The sequence below is a fragment of the Podarcis melisellensis genome (genome assembly GCF_964234715.1).
Source record: "Podarcis melisellensis genome assembly, chromosome: 16".
NCBI lineage: Eukaryota > Metazoa > Chordata > Lepidosauria > Squamata > Lacertidae > Podarcis > Podarcis melisellensis.
The window spans coordinates 12,082,243-12,098,225 of NC_138533.1; the positions used below are offsets into that span (position 1 = coordinate 12,082,243).

The 15,983-nt window shown below is 52.8% G+C and overlaps 2 protein-coding genes across 4 annotated transcripts in view; one reads left to right on the forward strand and one right to left on the reverse strand.

Annotated features, from left to right (window-relative positions):
• Positions 1-67: 67 nt before the first annotated feature.
• Positions 68-4,073, reverse strand: LOC309358592 (glyoxal reductase-like). 3 transcript variants are annotated; one of them, XM_081891926.1, is made up of 3 exons: positions 4,031-4,073; positions 3,212-3,330; positions 68-1,439 (listed from the first exon to the last, which is right to left on the reverse strand). In XM_081891926.1, the coding sequence occupies exons 2-3, from the start codon at positions 3,244-3,246 to the stop codon at positions 575-577; spliced, it is 900 nt and encodes a 299-aa protein (XP_081748052.1). In that variant the 5' UTR covers positions 3,247-3,330; positions 4,031-4,073; the 3' UTR covers positions 68-574. The 3 variants fall into 3 exon arrangements, with proteins under 3 accessions (XP_081748052.1, XP_081748053.1, XP_081748054.1); XM_081891927.1 differs by lacking the exon at positions 3,212-3,330 and having other exon boundaries at positions 4,031-4,065; XM_081891928.1 differs by lacking the exons at positions 3,212-3,330; positions 4,031-4,073 and adding an exon at positions 3,147-3,188.
• Positions 4,074-11,041: 6,968 nt separating this feature from the next.
• The window catches only part of LOC309358392 (sodium/calcium exchanger 1-like), a 28,641-nt gene continuing 23,699 nt past the window's right edge, over positions 11,042-15,983 (forward strand). Inside the window, exon 1 of the mRNA XM_081891389.1 lies at positions 11,042-11,816. The gene's annotated coding sequence lies outside the window, so the exon portion shown is untranslated. The remainder of the gene's footprint in view (positions 11,817-15,983) is intronic.

Consider the following 15,983-nt stretch of genomic DNA (forward strand, 5'->3'; position numbering starts at 1 on the left):
TCAGGATTGCTTTAGCTGCCTCAGGAATGAATGTGTCGAGGGAAAATTAAACTCAAAGGGACGCAGAGAAATTGAATTCCTGTTTAATATCGCTCTTTTCGTCTTACAGCAGCAATAGGGAGCCTGTGGGCCTCCAGATGCTTTTTTAAGACTCCCAGCTCCCATCCTCCCTTACCGCAGGCCATGCCGGATAGGGAGTTCAACCACATCTGGAGAGCCACAGATTTCTAGCCCTGCCCTAGAGTTCTGTTTCCACGGAGAGGCGGTAAATGCAGAGTGAAGCCCGAGTTTCTCCATCCACTGACATTTTCTCTTCTGAATTTCAAAGCTGGCTGATTGAACTGCAATGTGATAAAGGCACTGCTTTCAAACGGGATTCTCCAACCGGGTGGAGATCAGTCCTGAAATTATTACATTCAGTCTCGCATCCCCCATGTCTCTGGTGAACGCCTGGTCTGCCAGATGTTGCCGGACTCCAACTCCCACCATCCCTGACTGCTGATTATGTTGGCTGGGACCTGGTGGGAACTGGAGTCCAGCAACATCTGGAATGCCCATCTCCCCCCCCCCTGCTCTAAGCCACATTGGTGGGATCCCAGCAATAGCGCTTCCCACAATCCAATGCACCCAGCTCCTCCATATCCGCTGGGCTCAACTCCCAACCCCAGAGCTGGCTATTTTCCACCACACGACTTGGGGTGGCAGACTTCGGGATGACGCTCACTCCTTGCTGCAGAGCCCAGCGCAGCAAGACCTGGGCAGGCGGGCGTCCAGTTCGTGTGGCGACCTTCACCACCTCTGGCCGCCCCACCAGCTGGCCGGTCCCCAGCGAGGAGTAGGCCTGCAGGTGGATGCCCTTGCTCCGGCAGAAGCCCAGCAATTCCCCCTGTGCCAGTTCTGGGTGGAACTCCACCTGGAGGACGGAGGGGGGCACCCGGCACATTGCCAGCAGTTCCTCCAAATGCTGGATGCTGTAATTTGAGACACCGATGGCTCGGAGTTTCCCGGCCTCGTACAGCCTCTCCAGAGCCCGCCAGCTCTGCTGCCGCCGTTCCCGGTTGCCCTTGTCCTCCTGCGGCCGGCCTTGGGTCCCAGGCCAGTGGATGAGGTAGAGGTCTAAGTAATCACAGCCCAGCTCCTCCAGGCTTCGCAGGCAGGCTCTTTCAGCCGCCTCCTCCCCCTGGTCCCTTGGGCTCAGCTTGCTGGTTAGGAAGACGTCTCCCCGAGCCAGGCCATGGCGCGGCAGCAGCTCGCTCAGAGCATGCCGGATGGCGGACTCATTGCCGTAGACGGCGGCTGTGTCCACCAAGCGGTAGCCGTTTCCAAGAGCAGCGTCCAGGCTGAGACGCACGGCCTCCTCACCCCGCAAGCGGAAGGTGCCCAGCCCTAGAAGAGGCATCGGGGCTCCACTGTTCAGCCATACTGTGCGCTCTGGTGCCCTGGAAGAGATAAAAGTGAGGGTAATAATAATAATTTATTTGTACCCCGCCCATCTGGCTGGGTTTCCCCAGCCACTCTGGGCAGCTTCCAACAAAGATTAAAAATACATTAAAATGTCACACATTAGAAACTTCCCTGAACAGGGCTGCCTTCAGATGTCTTCCAAATGTCAGGTAGTTGTTTATCTCTTTGACATCTGGTGGGAGGGCGTTCCACAGGGCGGGCGCCACTACCGAGAAGGCCCTCTGCCTGATTCCCTGTAGCTTTGCTTCTTGCAGTGAGGGAAGCGCCAGAAGGCCCTCGGCACTGGACCTCAGTGTCCAGGCAGAACGATGGGGGTGGAGACGCTCCTTCAGGTATACTGGACCAAGGCCATTTAGGACTTTAAAGGTCAACACCAATACTTTATATTCCACTGTGCCCCTCGGGAAAGTCTGCTGCACTTAGCCATCCAACTTTCTGCCACAGGAAGGGTAGGAGCTGTGCCCCTTGAGATGTTGCTGGACTCCTGTCATGGATTGGATGGGCAAAGAGGAATGGTGGGAGGCACCAGCTGGGGAATCCCCAAGGGGAAGAAGGCTCAGAGCCCAGGGATGGGTGGTCAGAAGGAGAAGACTAGGAAGAGGAGGTGTTGGAAGCTGAATAGGTAACAGGATTTAGTGAGCAGGAAGAGTCTGTGGCAGAGAGCAGTTCAGAATCAGAGCACGGTCAGGAGGGGTGGGGCAAGAGGCAGAAATGGGTCAGGCTGCTGAAGAAGCCAGGATGTCTCTCCTTCCTGCTGTGAACAGCTCCCCTCCCCCCTGGTCTCCCAGAACACGGAATGAAGAGGGTGGAGCAAAGAGAGACAAGGCAAAGGAGTCTTGGGTTACCGGGAAAGGTCCCAGGAAAGAGAAGTCTTAGGGAGCAGTGGGAAGGTGGGGACCCTCAGTCCTCGCAACTGCCTCTTTGGGCTGAGACCTACTGGGAAGAGGTGTGGGACCACTAGGCCTGAGCTGTTTTGGTTTCTTTGAATGAAGTTAACTTCGCTGACACTGGGTGTTGGATTGCTGACCTGCGCCTGACAACTCCCAGCAGACTGGCGTCGTCCTCCCATGAGGACCACAAGATCCCTATCTTTCTTCCATCTCTTTGATAATAGAAGCAGGTTGCAGGTACTACAGGGCCTCTGCTCTCCATCCCACCCCCCTCGTGTTGTGTTATGCACCTAGCAAAGTGAAGGGCAGGCATGGGGCACCTGCAGCCCTACAGATGTTGGGACTGCAATTCCCAGCATCCCTGACCATTGGTCATGCTGGTTGGGGCAGATGGGAGTTGGAGTGCAGCAACATTTCGAGGGCCACTATCCCAGGCAGGTATCTGGTCCAGCTTCAGGTTAGATACCTCCAGCAAACCAGCGAAACCACCTCTGTTCCACTGTCAAAGGGCATTAGGAAATTAGCTGGATGGGCCTAACCCAAGACAGTAGTTTCTGCGCTTGGAACGATTCCGAGCACGTCTACTCGGAGGAGGAGTTTAACGGGTTTGCTCCCTAATAAGTGGGCTTAAGATCCGAGCCTCGGAGGGGATAATTAGCAAGCAAAGTAAGCGGGTATTATGGGATGAAAATCAGGCGTGTGTTTGGGTTTCTCTGCGGGAATCTGCAATTCTGGAAGCACCGTTGGGCGCAAAGTGCTTCTGCAAGGAGGGGAAACGGGTAAATCACACACCCTTCGTCACATGCAAAAATTAAAGGTGGGGCAGCCCTGGTTTCCCTCCCTCGCGGAGCCCTTACCAGGATGCGGGAAGCTCCCGCGACGCCCGCTCCATGGCTGCTCACGGACTAAGAAGCGTAGGCGGAGCTGAGGTCTGTTATCCAATCGCCGCGCGAGGACCAAGGACGAGGGCAGGGGTCTGGAGGGAGGTGGGCGTGGCTCATCGAATGTTGCTGAATGGAAGGAAGGGTTCGAACGCGGGAAGCGGCGCGTGACTTTCCCCAACACGGGGGAGGGAGATTCATGAATGGCGCGGCTGCTGGTTCGCCCCAACCGCGGCCGCCTCCCTATATGCCCTGGCGAACACGCTGAACTCCAAATCCCATCATCCCTCACCATTGGCCACTTGCAGAATGGCGGCGAAGGATGCTGGGAGTTGTAGTCCTAATAACACCTGGATGCCTGCAGGTCCGGGGTTCAGCCCTACTCAGCCTTGGGCCCAGCCAACTTCCCCCAAAGCACATGACTTTTCCCAAAGAATCCTGCGAAGAAGAGTTTGGATTTGATATCTGTTACGGAAATTACGGGGGCGGGGCACATCTTTAAAGTTAAATATTACAAATATTATGCCTGAATGTATCCTTTCAACTTGACAGCTCAGCTTTGAAAATAATATAAAATCATCTCCTTTCCCAGTTTCCTCCATTCCAAAGCTATTTTCCCCTTGAAAAGGGACTCCAGGAAGTTCCCAGAGGTGACAATTGCTGGGCCCATTGTTAGCCAAGGGAAGCCAAATCTCATCAACTGACTCGCCTCAGGCTCCAGACATGCAAAGTAGGTTCTATTGTACTTTTGGGTGGTGGGTACTTAAGTCATATTTGTCTATGCTAATCTTATACCTGAGTCTTGCCCTGCCATGTCTGCTTATGCTAATCTTGTACCAAGGACTTGTCTGGACATGTTTGCCAAGGTGTGTGCCCTCCCCTTTTGTGATGTAGCAATGATGCTGTACGGACTGTATTCTGGGATATGATGGGAAAGTTTTAAAAGTCTTTGTCACCCCATCCTTGGGGTTCAAATTTCCTCTTTGAACCTAAAAGGTAAAGGTAAAGGTACCCCTGCCCGTGAGGGCCAGTCTTGACAGACTCTGGGGTTGTGCGCCCATCTCACTTAAGAGGCCAGGGGCCAGCGCTGTCCGGAGACACTTCCGGGTCACATGGCCAGCGTGACATCACTGCTCTGGCGAGCCAGAGCCGCACACGGAAACGCCGTTTACCTTCCCGCTGGTAAGCGGTCCCTATTTATCTACTTGCACCCGGAGGTGCTTTCGAACTGCTAGGTTGGCAGGCGCTGGGACCAAGCAGCGGGAGCGCACCCCGCCGCAGGGATTCGAACTGCCGACCTTTCGATCGGCAAGTCCTAGGCACTGAGGCTTTAACCCACAGCGCCACCTGCGTCCCCTGAACACGCCCGATCTCATCTTTGAACCTACTGCGCAATAAACTTTGGTCTACAGCTATTTGCTCCGGTTGGTGGCTGGAATCCTTCCTTTATTCTGCAGGGACCCGCGTAACAATATCCCACTTTATCACTACCCACAGGAGTCTCAAAGCGGCTAACATTCTCCTTTCCCTTCCTCCCCCACAACAAACACTCTGTGAGGTGAGTGGGGCTGAGAGACTTCAGAGAAGTGTGACTAGCCCAAGGTCACCCAGCAGCTGCATGTGGAGGAGCAGGGAAGCAAACCTGGTTCACCAGATTACAAGTTTACCGTCCTTAACCACTACACTGGCTCTCTGGGAGCTGGGAGGGTGGTGGGAATTATAATTCTGTGGATGGGGGTAAACTACAGTCCCCAAGATTCTTTGTGTGGGGAGAAGGAGCTGCCTGCTTTAAATGTATGGTGTGTATAGGATGTCTCTTCAGAGGAGCCATCAGAAAGAAGGCGTTCATGAGGCAGAAGTGGAGTTTGATGGTGGAGAGGACCAGGACACAGTGATAGAGCACTCACTGCTTTGCATACAGAATGTCCCAGGTGCCATCCCTGGCATCCTCAGGTGGGGCTGGGAATGTCTGAAACTCTGGAAAGCCTCTCCCAGTCAGTGTAGACAATGCTGAGCTGGCTGGGCCAATGGTCAGACTTAGTGTAAGGAAACTTCCTACAAATCAAGGGACTGGGGTGCACCATGGCTCAGAGCATCTGCTTGTGGGTGGAGATTTAATCCTGAATGGCCTCTCTGAGTAGGGCTAGGAGAAGGCTTCGCACCTGAAACCCAGGGAGGGCAGAGGGTGGGGCACTGCCACTCAGTGTAGACCAGCCTTTCTCCATCTTGGATGCCCAGATGTTCTTGAACTACAACTCCCATCATCCCTGACCACTAGCCACACTGGCTGGGAATGATGGGAGTTGCAGTCAAATAATGTCTGAGCATCTAAGGTTGAGAAAGTCGGCAGACTATTCTGAGCTAGATGGACCAATGGTCTGATTTGCTTTAGGACAACTTCCTAGGTTCCTCCTGGGGAGACCTACTTACGCCGCCTTATATTTGTGCTTCTTTTTAATTCCCCCCCCCACACACCATTTACCTGTGCCATTCTAATTACAGGGGCACACACATTATTATTGTATCTCACTGAGAAGGTGCAATGGAAAGCAGAGCAATACATTTGGCTCCAGCTTGGCTGCAGGAGTTGCCGGAAGGCATACATCATCATCATCATCATTATTACTATTACTGTTACTATTACTGTTATTATCCTTTCACATACTCAGGCATCTGGTTGGCCACTGTGAGAACAGGATTCTGGACTAGATGGGCCGTTGGTCTGATCCACCCAGGAGCTCCTTATATTCTTAAGTTACCAAATGTTGGTGCGTTGGGTGGCTGGGTGGAATCCCTGGGCCAAGCCCCAGTTCAACTCCCTGGCTCGATCGTTCAAAGGCTAGGTTCAAATCTCTGCTGAGCCAAAATAACTTGCTGGCCTCTGGCCAATCCCCATCTCTCAGCTTAATGTTGCAGGAACAATTTATTCTCTATTGGCAATAGGCCGTAACACAAAAAAAAATCTGTGTAATTATGCAAGAAGTCCAGGAGTTATAAATAAATAAGCTGGAGGAAAATTGTGGACTTCCCTATGTTGCTGGACTCCGAATCCCATAAGCCCCAGCCAACCATGGCCAGTGGTCAGGGATGATGAGAGTTGTAGTCCAGCAACATTTGGAAGGCCACAGGTTGCCTAATATCCACAAAAACATTCACCACCATTTTCCAGTCAGTGCACAGCTTCAATCTAAAACCAATTCCATGAGTGTCAACGTAAAGCCAGCTACTAATCTAGTGATGATCCTCTGGGAGTTAGCCAGCACAGAATTGATTTTTTGTACATCCAACCAATACCATCACCCCTCTTGTAACTCATTAAGAAACTTAAGACAAGCTTCCTCCAGAACTGTATACATTGCTATGTGTCACGAGGAATGCCTTCCACAATTATTTCCCATCATTCTCTGCCCACATAACCAAAAATGGAGCAGCCTTCTTATCTGGGCATTGGGTGTCCTCCCTAAGTTCCAGAAAACAAGTCCATTGTGGGCATGCACGTAGGAATTTGTTTATGGGCACCAGAGTTTAAGAAGCTAGAATGCGTGCAGAGGAAGTAGACCAAGGGCTTATCCACACTTCTGCTTGTCCCCTGCGCAGGCCGAAGCAGTTTTCCCCTTGCCTCCCCCCTTCCACAGGGAAAACCTGCTCTTTAGTGCCAAATCAGAACAAACGTCAATCTGGAGAAACCCCGAATTGCCATTTGCTCTGATTGAGCGTTAAAGAATGGTTTTCCCCAGGGAAAGCAATGGGCAAGAGGATGAGCCCCAAAACGAAGGCCAGCCTGGAAACGAAGTCTAGGAATGGTTGAGGGAGTTGGGTTTGTTTAGCCCGGAGAGGAAAAGACTGAGGGCTTCTCACCTCGCTGCCTTGTCCTGCCCCTTTCCCCCGGGGACAACCTGCTCTTCGCTGCTGAATTGAAGCAAACAGTAGGGTTTTCCACTATTGACATTTGCTCTGATTTTGTAAAGAGGATTTCAACGAAGCAGTACAAAGAGCTCTCTGAGGGTAAGAGCTGTTTGACAGTGGAACAGACGGCCTCAGACACGCAAGGGGACATGGAATGGGAGGGAAGATGGAAAAATAAAACACAGCCACCAGTTCTTAAATGGTTCTTCTTCATAAGGTAATTGAAATCAACAGTAAGCAAAAAAGATTAAAACGAATGTTAGCATTCTTCATGCTTGGACAGGCTTGCCTTAACAAAAATGTTTTAAGCAGGTCTGAAAAGAGTACACTGCAGGCACCTTTCTGATGTCAATGGGCAGGGAGTTCCAACGCGTAGGTGCCGCCACACTAAAAGTTCCATTTCTTACAACTGCAGAACAAGTATTTTGTGGCACCCGTAGCTGTGCTACTTCTGCAGACTGAAGCAGCCAAGATCGATTCCGTACAAGTGCTGTAAGATTCTGTTGACAACTTTATTGAACTACCCCCAACAATATCACAAGGGGGTTCGTTGATAGTGCCTAACCTGTTATTTCCTTTGTACAGCCTAATATAATTCATACATTTTTTTCAAAAAACTGACTTCTAGCTCTGCCAGAAGGCCTTGGCAATGTTCACCAAAGTTGTCCTTCCAATAAAATATCATTGGACGCAAATTTGACGGATACTGGGAGATGTTGTGTAAATTTAATACTTTTGGCAAAACTTCAATTATATTTCCCCCCTGCCAAAAAAGTGGGGCGGGGGGTGTGTGCAACACAAAAATTGGAGAGTTAGTGGCAGTAGCAGTAAATAGCCAGCAGAGAGCACCACACACCACATGGTACTTTTAGGGTGGAGAGAGAGAGAGAGAGAGAGAGAGAGAGAGAGAGAGAGAGAGAGAGAGAAATATCATACAGCACACCTTTCCTTTTGGGGATAACATAAGGAAATAGCATCCCAGAGTCCTTTTTTAAAGAGATGCAACATCTCCTCTCTAGATCCAACACCTGAAACATCCAGATTCACCTCTTGCTGTGGGGTTTTTCGGCTTGCCTGACTCAAGCCACACCCCAGCACCTTAAATATCCCTCCAGATCCCCCCCCCACAACCTTCTCAACAGGCTGCAAATTGGGGTAATGGGTGGTGCTGTGGGTTAAACCACAGAGCCTAGGACTTGCCGATCAGAAGGTTGGTGGTTCGAATCCCCGCAATGGGGTGAGCTCCCGTTGCTCGGTCCCTGCTCCTGCCAACCTAGCAGTTCGAAAGCACATCAAAGTGCAAGTAGATAAATAGGTCTACTTACCTCCAGCGGGAAGGTAAACGGCGTTTCCGTGTGCTGCTCTGGTTCGCCAGAAGCAGCTTAGTCATGCTGGCCACATGACCCAGAAGCTGTACGCCGGCTCCCTCAGCCAGTAAAGCGAGATGAGCACCGCAACCACAGAATCGGCCACAACTGGACCTAACAGTCCCTTTACCTTTACCTTTACTATAGGAATGCCAGAAATTGCCTGATACTGACTCAGGCTCCTGGCTAGATCAGTATTGTCTACACTGACTGGCAGCAGCTCTCCAGGGTTTCAGGCAGGGTCCTCTCCCATCTCAACCCAGAAATGCCAGGGATTGAACCCGGGACTTAATTCTGCATACCAGGCAGCTGCTCTGCCACTGAGCTACCAACAACCTTCCTGCTAAGAAGAAAGGTTCTAGTCCTCATGATTCAGGATGCAGAGCTGCTTCAAACAGAAACATAGCTGCTGGTACTGAGTCAGACCATTGGTCCAGCTGGCTTGGTATTGTCCACACTGACTGGCAGCAGCTGTTCAGGGTTTCAGGCAGGGGTGTCTCCCAGCCCCTAACTGGAGATGCCAGGAATTGAACACAGGACCCTGTGCATGAAAAGCAGGTGATACAGCCCTTCCCCAAATTTACCAGCTGACAGCTATTTCCCTTTCTCTACCTGACTGCTGAAGTGGGGGATCCTGGGGAAACCCGCCTCCCCTCCTCCTCTTCCTCCCCCAGATCAGACAGATAAGTGGCAGTCCCTGCTGCTTTCAGCAGGGGAATTCCTGCTTCCCACTCAAGTTGTTCCAGCAAAACACACACACACACTTTTGTGCTCTGTAATAAACTGCAGGTTTTTGAATAAAGATATCTACTGGAGGAGCGGAGACGTTTGCGGCTCTGCAAACTGGGCAGGGGTTAGGAGACGAAGGAAAGCTCCTGTAGGCGAAGGGACAGGGAGCAGTTCAGGACGCAGCTGACACCAGCGCCACCCTTTCCCTTTCTTCCTTCCAGCCCCCACATCTTGGCCGAGGGAGCCAGCAGAAAGTAAGGGACCGCAGCCAGAGGAATAACACCGCGTGCCCAGAATACAGAGCCAGCCAGGCAGCCGAACGGGCGGAGGCAGAGAGAGAGAGAGAGATGGGAGGACCTGTCCTGCGTAGCGCCTCCTGGCGGCAGACGCTGGAACTGCTCTGCTTATTGGGCTGGGTGTTTATTGAGTACCCCTTCCTCTCTGCTCTGCGACCCCACAGCCCTGCCCTTCTTCCCAAAAGCGGGAGGAAAAAAGCACCCCACATTTCCGTGCTTCAAAAAAAGACGCTCTCGCCCTGCAGCGCCTCCTGCTGGAAGCGGAGAGGATTGGCAGTGGCAGGGCGTTCCGCCGGCGCATCTGCTTTTACGACCACCACTCAGTTGCTGGGGTTTTCTGCTTTGTGGTGAAATCCCTTATCTTTGGGGTGGTGAATCTCGACCAGGCCAGCCTTCCTCCAGCTTTTATACATTGCTGTGCAATCTTGGGGCCGGGCGCGGGGTGGGGGGTGGGATGGGAGGAGAAAGGGACTGCGTGATGGTAGGGAGCGAGGAGAGTGTATATCTGGGGCGGGGGTGTAAGAAATTGGGTTTTCCTGTGTGTCAGAAATCGGGAACCTGTGGTCTCCCAGATTTTGGCCGTGATGGGAGCTGGAGTCCAGCAAAATCTGGAAAGAAGAACGGCAACTGGGGAGGAATTAGGATTTTCCTGGGAGTCCCCTGGGGAACTAAAGTCCTCCTTTTTAGCCAGGGGAGGGGATTTAGAGCATTTTTTATAGATGACTGGGTCATTCTTGGATGGTGGATTACAGTTCTCTCTTGGTCACTGGCGGTGAGGGTGGTACACTGGCTTTCTTATTGAACACTGGCATCAGATTTGGGGCTGTGTGGGGAGAATTAGGTTTCTCGTTCCTGGATAACTGGGAGGGATTAGGTTTTTGGGGAGGGGATTAGGGCCTTCCCCACTACCTCGGGTGACTGGGCTTCAATATGAGGGGGTGAGTTACTTCCCCACCCCACGCAGGATCTCACAGTTGGTCCCTGTGGGGGAGCAGGTAGGGTCCTGTTGGTAAGCGATGGGAACATAGAAACCACCTCGGAACACAGGAAGCTGCCTGATCCCGACGCATGTAGCTCAGTGTTGTCAACACTGGCTGGCAGCGGCTCCCCTGCGTTTCCTACCTGCAGATGCCGGGGAATCGAACCAGGGACCTTTCTGCATGCAGAGCAGATGCTCCACCGCTGAGCTACGGCCCTCTCCAGGATTTCAGACGGCAGACATGCCCATCCCTACCTGCAGGTGCCGGGGGAACCGAACCTGAGAGCCTTCTGCACGCCGAGCAGATGCTCCAGCATGGAGTTACAACTCTGCCCCAAAGGGGAGGCAAAGAGTGATGGAGTAGAAATGGGATCTTTTCATTAGGGTGGGATTTGGGTCCCTCTCCAGCGCCTAGCAGGAAAACCCTGGGACATCCTTCACTCCCCTTAGGAAGCCCATTCTAGCCTCCTCGCACCCACACCAGCCAGATTTCCCTTGCTTATCTCTCTCTCTCCCCCCCCCCCCGCCTGGCTGTGATCTGCATCCCCAAACAACCGACCCTCCCAGGACAAAATCGATCGGGCTGGCTGATGGATGCTGCCAATATGGTCCCTTCTGGTGTCTGTGGGTTTGATGGAGAGGATGTGGTACCCTGGTGGGATCCGTGGTGGGAAGCAGGAGGAGGAGGAAGGGGAAGAAGATGATCCGGGGAAGAAGAAAAAGACAGCAGGGGTTTTTTTTGGAGCAGCGACATCTCTCCCCCCCACTGCTCCATTGCAGAAGCTGCGCGCGGTCCTCTCCGCTCCCCCCACCCCACCACTCCGCCCGCCCCACCAAGACTCTCTCCAGGGTGGAGCAAAGAGGAGAGGAGGAGGAGGATGCTGGTCGCATAAGCTGAGCATCTTCTCCGTGCCAGGGACCGGGGGAATCTGCTGGGGAAGAAGGGGGGCGAAGAGAGAGCTGTTTTGCTGGCACCCCAAAGCCTCACATTGGCGGCGCCCCCCCCCCAGCCTGGTCTAATAGATCCGCTCTTGCTTTGTAAGCAAAAGGGGCAGAGCAGGCTGGGGGGGGCACAGAGGAGGCGAGGGGAGCGGGAGACACCCGCTCGCTTGCAACATGGACAAGTGATTGAAGGCGACAAGTCAGCTCTCCGTCCCAGCCTCTCCCCCAACATAGACACCTGCCCCCCCCCCCGCGCCCGGCTGGTGGATCTGCACGGATCTGAAGAGAGGAGGGGGCAAGGAGTCGCCCCCTCCCATCCGATTGACTTCTGCCTTTGGCTGTAAAGACCTTCGGACAACTAGGTGAGGAGCTGTGTTGGGGGGGGGGAGTGGGGGAGAAAATACCTGGGCTGGGGTATTAGAGCGGGAGGGAGGGGGTCCTCTTGCGAGGTGGATGCAATTCAGGAAGTAAGGAATTGTGATTATTTTCTGCAACGAATTCTGCAGAGGTCTTCTTGCCCAGTCCCATCTTTATATATAAAAAAGTTAAATGTGGCAATAGAATGGGTATGTTTGTTTTTTGCGGGGGGGGGTATTTTTTAAAAAATCTGTCTATATGTGCCCCCAAAATATGTCATGTTGTGTGCCCCCCCTGGGTAGAGGTGGGCTTTGTGGGGCAAACATGCATTCCTAAGATGTTTGCTCTGAGAAGGATGGGGTTCAGACACAGTGTGCTGGGGAGGGAGGCAGAGAACAAGGCAGGGAGATTGTAGCCAATTGAGCTCTACTTAGAGTAGACCCAGCGGAACCCATGGACCTAAGTTAGTGGTGTCCATTTGCTTGTGAGTATTATAGTGTCTGGGAAGGGAATGGGTGGCTGGTCGTTTGGGGAAGTGGGGATGGGATCAGAGAAAACTGGGGGAGGACATAATAATAATAATAATAATAATAATAATAATAATAATAATAATAATAATAATAATAATAATAATAATAATAATAGAAATACGGGGTGGTTAAAAGGAGGGAGGAGATTTTCGGCTCAAGGACCAAGAGGTCTCTCTCACTATTTTCCAGCTCAGTACCTCCCCAGACTTGGGAAGAATACACCCCATAGATTTTAACTGTAACACACACATACATATGCAGAGAAGTTTTAAGGTTCAGTGATCCCAGTCAAATCCCCCCTCCACTTTTTCCCAAACACAGACAGAGTGCAGATTTCTCGGCTCATCTCATTGCTGATTCTCTCCCATACCTCTTTTCCCCACCACCCACCGCTGTCCAGGAATCACTTTTAACACAAACACAACAAGAAACAGAGAGCCCCGGCTGAATCTTGGCTCCTGGCTGGGACTGCCAGTGCCAAGGATTTAACCAGGGGGATTCCCTCCCCCCCCCCGCCCGCCTCCACACACTTCCTTTTCCTCCTCCCCATCCACTCCGTGTGGTGTGAAAAGAGGTTGCAGGGGGAGGAGGGTGGCTCCTGCCTTCAAATCAATGGGGAACCAGCAACAGGAACTGCACCAAGGCAGAAATTGGGGGGGGGGGGTGAGGAGGGAAGCACGTGGGTGCCTAGCCTGGCACCAGCCTGGGCACATTTGCACTGCCTTGCACGAGGGCATCCGCTGAGTCTTGTGCTGAGTGGCAGCAGCATGCACACTCGAGGGGTCTCTCACCCCCCCCCCAACATGCATGAGGTCAGGCTGTGCAAAGACTTTTAAAAACGCTTTAATTTTTTTGCTGGGAAGCGCCTTGCAGAGCAATCACAACAGGGTCTGGTGCTCATGGAACTCTGAAGTTTTTACTTGCATCTTAAATGTGGCACAATTCTGGGGAAAGTCTCCATGGTACAGCATGCCAGCATCTGCTTCGCACACAGAAGAAGGTTCCATGTTCAATCCCCAGTTCCCAGGTTCCATGTTCAATCCCCCAGGAGGGACCCTTGCCTGAAATCCTGGAAAGATGCTGCCAGTCAGTGTGGACAGTACTGGCCTAGATGGACCAACGGTCTGGCTTGGAGTATTGCAGTTTTCTAGGGACAGGCACGAACCTGTGCAGAAAGGAGATTCGGCTGGGTGTGAGTGTGCACAGTGGCGTAGCGTGGGGGATGCAGGGGGGGGCTGGCCGCACCGGGCACAACATCTGGGGGTTAAGGTTAAGGGGTGCAAATCCACGGGTTAGGGGGCGCAAATTACTTGCCTTGCCCCGGGTGCTGACAACCCACGCTACGCCACTGAGTGTGCAAACGTGCCGAGGAGGTTTCGGAGGGCCACGCATATAAGAGAGGACCTGGCAGAGGCTGAATTGTTCAAGGCAGAAATAATTGCAAGCAGAAAAAGGCACATGAAATGGCAAGAGGTCAAAAGGGCTTGCAAACAGAGGACACCGCTGGTTACTCTGGTTGCCACAGGTGTCTTGGGGGCAGGCCCCACACAGCCTGGTGCTGGACGGACACGACTGGCTGCATCCCAGCGGGTAGCTCCTCCTGCCAGGGTGCCCCTGTTCTGCCAAGGAGCCCTGGGCATATGTCGCTTTCCCCGCCTCCCCCAGGGGATTCTTGGGATGTCCTCCTAGAGCCAAGGCCTGGCACAGCATCGCCTGCTCATGCCCCCTTGGCAGTGCCAGTTGCTGCTGCCAGTGAACTCGGATGGGAGCTGGCACCTGCTTAGGCCCCTTAACGCTGCGGAGGAGGTGATGGCAAACACATTACTACACACATACACACACAGAGAGGACATTATTAGCGGAAGGAAATGGAAAAGCCTACTTGGATACGTGTAACCTCAAACCCAGAGCAAACGCCTCTGGCACATCCCGCCCAGGCTGCAACTTTCTATACGGGCAGGGCTTTTTTCCAGCCAGAACTCAGTTCCTGCACCTCTCAGGTGGGCACCATTGTCATTCTAAGAAAACGAGGGAGGTGCTCATGGCGAGATTCGGAAACCCTTTCCCTAGAAAAACAGCTCTGTATACAGGCATAGATAAAGTGTGGTTCAGCCCTTAGGGAAGGGGCAGAGCTCAGTGGCAGAACATCTGCTCTGCATACAGAAGGTGGCAGGTGCAATCTCTGGCATCTCCAGGTGGGGCGAGGAATGTCCCTTACCTGAAACCCTGGAGAGCAGCAAGACTGAGCGAGGTGGACCAATGGCTTGACTTGGGATAAGGCAGCTACTCCACAGCTTGGCCTCTGGGCCCGATTCCAATGCTGGAACTATAAAAGGAGACCGTATCTGAGCATGTGTAAAGTACCTGCTCATCTTTGCCCCGCAAGGCCTGACCCTTGTAAGATGAAGGATGTACGTAGGGGCCCATTCAGTCCAGCATCCTGTTCTCATAGTGGCAAACTGGAAGCCCTAATGGGAAACTCCCCTGCTGCCATTCAGAAACATTACCAGTTCCTACAGTGAGGGCAGTGGGCTTCTGAAGCCCGGGGTGCAATTTCCAGGCTGACATATCCATCAGTTTGGTTTTTCCTGATTTGTAGAAATACTGCCCTTTGCGCCCATGCGTCAACCGCGCACAGAGGCGCATGTCGAGCTCCTTCACATAATCTGTGTGTCATCTTGCCCGCTTGCTTGCCTTTGCCTGGCAAATGTGCCCTTCCATGTGCTCCTGGTTCGCCGTCTATTGAATATATTCTCAACCACAATGGAGATTTTTCGCAGGCTGTGGGCTGCCCGTTTTCAGTAGCCTTTTCCCTGCCCGTCTGCTCTTTTTTTGCTTCGGGACATTGCCTGGGATCATGCACTCCTCCCTCCGCACAAATGCATGTGCAATTAATGCCACTATCTTTTGCCTCGCATGACAGAGCCCTAGCTACCACTTTCCTCTCCTGATCTGACCAGTTCACACTTGGCTACTTCCCTACTATGAGCTGTGCAGGAAACTAAATGCTCACTGCACCACTGATAAAGAGACCACATGTGCGTTTTGCTGCGCATACAATGCCATGGGAAGCCCTGGCAAGCAGCTATCGGATGCATTTTCCCCAAACGGGTATGTGTTTGGAGAATCAGAGGCTAGAGGAACAAGCAAGGCACCCTCCTCAGTGCTTTACCACCTTAAAACCAGAAGGTCGGTGTGGGGAAAGCACACTGTGTTTGCATCACGTATAGTATTTTCTACAGAGCCGTAACCTCTGCTGGGAGAAAGAGAGGAGGACAGGCTGGCCCTGGCCGACCCCTCCAGGGAGAGGGCAAGCAGAAGGGGAATAATGGGGGATCACCCGTCCTCGGTCCCCCCCCCCATGCACAACCCAGCACAGAAAGCAGCGGTGGATTAATGGCAGGGATTACAATGCCAGATTGCCCAGCCAAATGGGCACAGGGACCGATTTAGGACAGAGACGTATGGGAGGGAGGAGGGATGAGACACTGAGACAATGGGAAAGAAGGAAGGATCCCATGGCAGGGGGTGCAAGCTCCCCTGCTGCCTCCTGCTTTAAGGTCCCACACAGCTCCTTTGACTTGCACAGGAGCTGTGCAGAGGCCTTCCTGAGCTGGGGGGGGGGGAGGTGAGTTACATCTG